General features: G+C 45.7%; 1 protein-coding gene across 1 annotated transcript in view; it reads left to right on the top strand.

Annotated features, from left to right (window-relative positions):
• The window catches only part of LOC118496117 (ankyrin repeat and fibronectin type-III domain-containing protein 1-like), a 73,240-nt gene that overhangs the window by 31,162 nt on the left and 37,078 nt on the right, over window positions 1-5,000 (top strand). Inside the window, exon 6 of the mRNA XM_036006413.1 lies at window positions 1,729-1,826. Within this exon, the coding sequence (XP_035862306.1) occupies window positions 1,729-1,826 (98 nt within the window). The remainder of the gene's footprint in view (window positions 1-1,728; window positions 1,827-5,000) is intronic.

Raw genomic sequence — 5,000 nt, 5'->3', positions numbered from 1 at the left:
CTCACACAGTCACACAGAGTTTTTTATTCTGAGTATTTCACTTTATCTGGAATTAACAGAATGTAGTGTTTTTACTAGGGCTGTCAGCGTTAACGCCTTAATTCACGATGCGATTAAGGGCCGACGCGATGCGATTCATTTTTTTGAATCGCATTAATCGCGTGCCTAACAGGCTGCTATTTTGACCCTTTGCAGCACCGTTACTTCTCATCAAGCTGCCACTTCCTCCTAACACATCCTGCTGCTGCAGGCTGCAGCATGATGGAGAAACACAGCAGCAATAACTCTGAATGGAGCTTTCTATTTTCCAAAACTCCCGGACGGCTCGTAGACAAGTCAAAGTCATATGCACATTGTGTAAAGCCGAATTAAAATATCACCGAAGCACGTCAAGCTGGAGCTACCAGCTACGAGCTAAGCATAGTAGTACAGTTAACGTGATGCTAACGCTAGCATAGCGTGCTACTTGCCGACCTGTGGATGAAACCAAATCCCCAAAAATTCCTACAGCTCTTGTGAAACGGGTGGCAACTAACTGCAGACCTGTCAGCATCGTAGAGGACTCGGGTCTTAAAGACGTCCTACAGTTGGCTGACAACTGTGTTGGTCTTAAACTAGCAAAGACACTTGTGTCTGGCTTTACGCTGCGCTGGGTGCAAGATAGGGTCCTAGAGCTGCAAAGATGAATGGATTAGTTGTCATCTGTTAAAGAGGAGACAGGAGGAGACGGGAGGAGACGGGAGGAGACAGAAAGAGACAGAAAGAGACAGGAGGCAATGGGAGGAGACGGGAGGAGACAGGAGGAGACAGAAAGAGACAGGAGGAGACAGGAGGAGACGGGAAGAGACAGCAGGAGACGGGAGGAGACGGGAGGAGACAGGAGGAGACAGGAATTGACGAGAGGAGACAGGAGGAGACAGGAGGAGATGGGAGGAGACAGGAGAAGACGGGAAGAGACAGCAGGAGACGGGAGGAGACGGGAGGAGACAGGAGGAGACAGGAATTGACGAGAGGAGACAGGAGGAGATGGGAGGAGACAGGAGGAGAAGGGAGGAGACAGGAGGAGACGGGAGGAGACAGGAGGAGACGGGAGGAGAAGGGAGGAGAAGGGAGGAGACAGGAGGAGACGGGAGGAGACAGGAGGAGACGGGAGGAGAAGGGAGGAGAAGGGAGGAGACAGGAGGAGACGGGAAGAGACAGAAAGAGACAGGAGGCAATGGGAGGAGACGGGAGGAGACAGGAGGAGACAGAAAGAGACAGGAGGAGACAGGAGGAGACGGGAAGAGACAGCAGGAGACAGGAGGAGACAGGAATTGACGAGAGGAGACAGGAGGAGACAGGAGGAGAAGGTAGGAGACAGGAGGAGATGGGAGGAGACAGGAGGAGAAGGGAGGAGACAGGAGGAGACGGGAGGAGAAGGGAGGAGAAGGGAGGAGACAGGAGGAGACGGGAGGAGACAGGAGGAGAAGGGAGGAGACAGGAGGAGACAGGAGGAGACGGGAGGAGACGGGAGGAGACAGGAGGAGACAGGAGGAGACGGGAGGAGACGGGAGGAGACGGGAGGAGACAGGAGGAGACGGGAGGAGACAATTCTAGACGCCTCGAGGCCGCGAGCCAAGCAGAGAGAAGGTTAATGGTGATTTCCTTTTCTCAGGAGGAACTATTGATTTTTAATGAAAGACTATTTCCTGTGTGTGTGTGTGTGTGTGTGTGTGTGTGTGTGTGTAGTGGAGTGGAGCTGTCTGAAGGACTTCTCACTGCTTGCTGGAGAGATGGTGTTGGATAATCTGCAGAGCCTCAAGTGCACCATCGGCAGCCTCACCACGGTAACCGCAGCATCTCTCTCTTTCAGAACATTTAAACATTGGGTACTTGCAGCTTTAGTGCTGAAACCAACATCCAACTGTCTCCCTGCACATTTTCCTGGAAAAAAGAAAGTCTTTTCGTACGAAACAAACAAGATGTAACATGTTTAAAGAGATGTAGGGCTGGGTTTTTAAAAAACTACTTTCCAATTCAAAAGGATCTTCATTTGAATGATACAATATTGATTCATAAATATGTGTGTGTGTGTGTGTGCGTGTGTGCGTGCACGTGTGTGTGTGTGTGTGTCTGTGTGTGTGTGTGTGTGTGTGTGTGTGTGTGCACACGCGTGCGTGTGTGTGTGTGTGTGTGTGTGTGTGTCTGTTTGTTTGTGTGTGCGTGCGCGTGTCTGTATGCGTGTGTGTGTGTGTGTGTGTGTCTGTCTGTCTGTATATGTGTGTGTGTGTGTGTGTGTGTGTGTGTGTGTGTGCGTGCGTGCGTGTGTGTGTGTGTGTGTGTCTGTCTGTCTGTATATGTGTGTGTGTATATATATGTGTGTGTGTGTGTGTCTGTCTGTCTGTCTGTATGTGTGTGTGTGTGTGTGTGTCTGTCTGTCTGTCTGTCTGTCTGTATATGTGTGTGTGTGTGTGTGTGTCTGTCTGTCTGTATATGTGTGTGTGTGTGTGTGTGTGTGTGTGTATATGTGTGTGTGTGTGTGTGTGTGTGTGTGTGTGTGTGTGTGTGTGTGTATATGTGTGTGTGTGTGTGTGTGTGTGTGTGTGTGTGTCTAACCACATGTATTAGAGGGTAAATAAGGACCGATATTTCCGTGCTGTTTGGAGGACTTGTCTCTCTCCCACTCCAACATTGAGAGCGCTGACAGGTTTGTTCAGCCCTGTTTTGGTCCAACGCCGGTATCATCCTGTGATTTTCCTTCTCCCTCTGACTCTGCCGCCGTGTGTTTGCTGAGTGGCATCGCTGACATTTTGAGGAGTGAGCAGTTTAGCGGAGGCTGTGGGTCATTATGCATTCTGTGCATCACCGTCTGACACATGAATACACCGACTGTGCTGCAGCTGCCGTTTGCCATTTAGAGCTTCGAGAGGCGTCCGAGATGCTTCCACAGCAGCGGCGAAAACATTTAGGAGAGAACCCGCTGCCTGAAAGCAAAGGGCAAGGCGCTCCGTGGGCGTATAACGAGCCTGGTGAGAGGCCACATCTGTGAACCGCGCTCGCTTACACAACGGGAACGAAACACCAACGCAAAAACATCAGGAGAAAGACACAACTGACCACAAAGAGACACAGAATATATGAAAGTTCAGAATCAGAATTATTGGCTAAGTATACTTACATACACAAGGAATTTGACTTCTAAGTGTTAGCTCTCTACCAATAAGACATAATATCAAGACAAGTACACATGGAGTGGGATGTAAAGTGCAAAGAGTACTAGTGTAAAGTAGTGTGTAAGATGCATGTTAGAATAATAAGAATGTAATGTGTATAGAAGTGGGTGAGTAGCAAAAGTGGGCATGACCCCACTTTATTAGACAGTCCCTCCAGAAAAACGTGATTATGTGATCTCATAATTCAATGCATAATCAGCCAAAGTCTGCATATTTATGCGGGGGGGCCGCATCTTTTCAAATATGCCGCACTTTCGCCGCAGAAATTGCAGATTTCCGCACAAAATATGCGGGGCTTGCATGATTTCATAATCCCCGCATTTTCGTTGCAAAAAAGTCCCATATATCTTAGCAGAAAGTTGAAAAATGTTGCGTTTACTTCACACAAGAGCAGCCATTTTCCCCCGTTGCCATGGGAACGTTATGAAGTGATGTAATTACGTGACTTGAACATCATCGAAAAGCTGCAAACCCCGCGATGAAGCCACGATGAAACCGCAATTTTTGCAAGTTCTTGCAATTTTTGCAAGTTCTCGCAATTTTTGCAAGTTCCCACAATTTTTGCAAGTTCCCGCGATTATTGCAAGTTCTCGCAATTTTTGCAAGTTCCCACAATTTTTGCAAGTTCCCACAATTTTTGCAAGTTCCCGCGATTATTGCAAGTTCTCGCAATTTTTGCAAGTTCCCACAATTTTTGCAAGTTCCCACAATTTTTGCAAGTTCCCACAATTTTTGCAAGTTCCCACAATTTTTGCAAGTTCCCACAATTTTTGCAAGTTCTCGCAATTTTTGCAAGTTCCCACAATTTTTGCAAGTTCTCGCAATTTTTGCAAGTTCTCGCAATTTTTGCAAGTTCTCGCAATTTTTGCAAGTTCTCGCAATTTTTGCAAGTTCCCGCGATTTTTGCAAGTTCCCACAATTTTTGCAAGTTCCCGCAATTTTTGCAAGTTCTTGCAATTTTTGCAAGTTCTCACAATTTTTGCAAGTTCTCGCAATTTTTGCAAGTTCTCGCAAATTTTATTAAAAAAACTTACTTTTCAAAAAGCGAAATGAGAAATTGTTGGACGCTGAAGGTCATAAAATCAATTCACCCTCAAAGTCTTGGTCAGCTTTTGGTTGAGTTTCGGAACTATGGTGACAAAATATTTTTATTTTTTTTGTACAACTCAGGCTGGCCTCTTCTCCATAGCAACAGCACATGAGGCTCATGGGTATTGTAGTGTAGTTGGATTCCATTTATCTACATTTAAAGCTCATTATTTTGAGACACAACACACCGATACTTTGTCACCTGTTGTTAAGTTCATCTAAAAGTAATCTGATTACCCCTTGTGTTGTCTTCCATTCGTCCATGCATCGTCCTGCAGGGTCCAAACTGAAAATCAGCACTTTTTCCTGACGTTTATTACCTATTTTTGGAATTCATGGTCAATAAAAAACCTCATTTATAGGTATACCTAATTCTTGAGTTAAAAAAGCAGAAATTATGATTAAAGAGACTTCAGATACAGTATTAGGGGACCACTAAGGTCTATATAAAAGAGACTTCAAATACAGTATTAGGGGACCACTAAGGTCTATATAAAAGAGACTTCAGATACAGTATTAGGGGACCACTAAGGTCTATATAAAGAGACTTCAGATACAGTATTAGGAGACCACTAAGGTCTATATAAAAGAGACTTCAGATACAGTATTAGGGGACCACTAAGGTCTATATAAAGAGACTTCAGATACAGTATTAGGGGACCACTAAGGTCTATATAAAGAGACTTCAGATACAGTATT

This window comes from Sander lucioperca, chromosome 10, assembly GCF_008315115.2.
Source record: "Sander lucioperca isolate FBNREF2018 chromosome 10, SLUC_FBN_1.2, whole genome shotgun sequence".
NCBI lineage: Eukaryota > Metazoa > Chordata > Actinopteri > Perciformes > Percidae > Sander > Sander lucioperca.
This window is presented reverse-complemented; position numbering and strand designations above follow the sequence as displayed.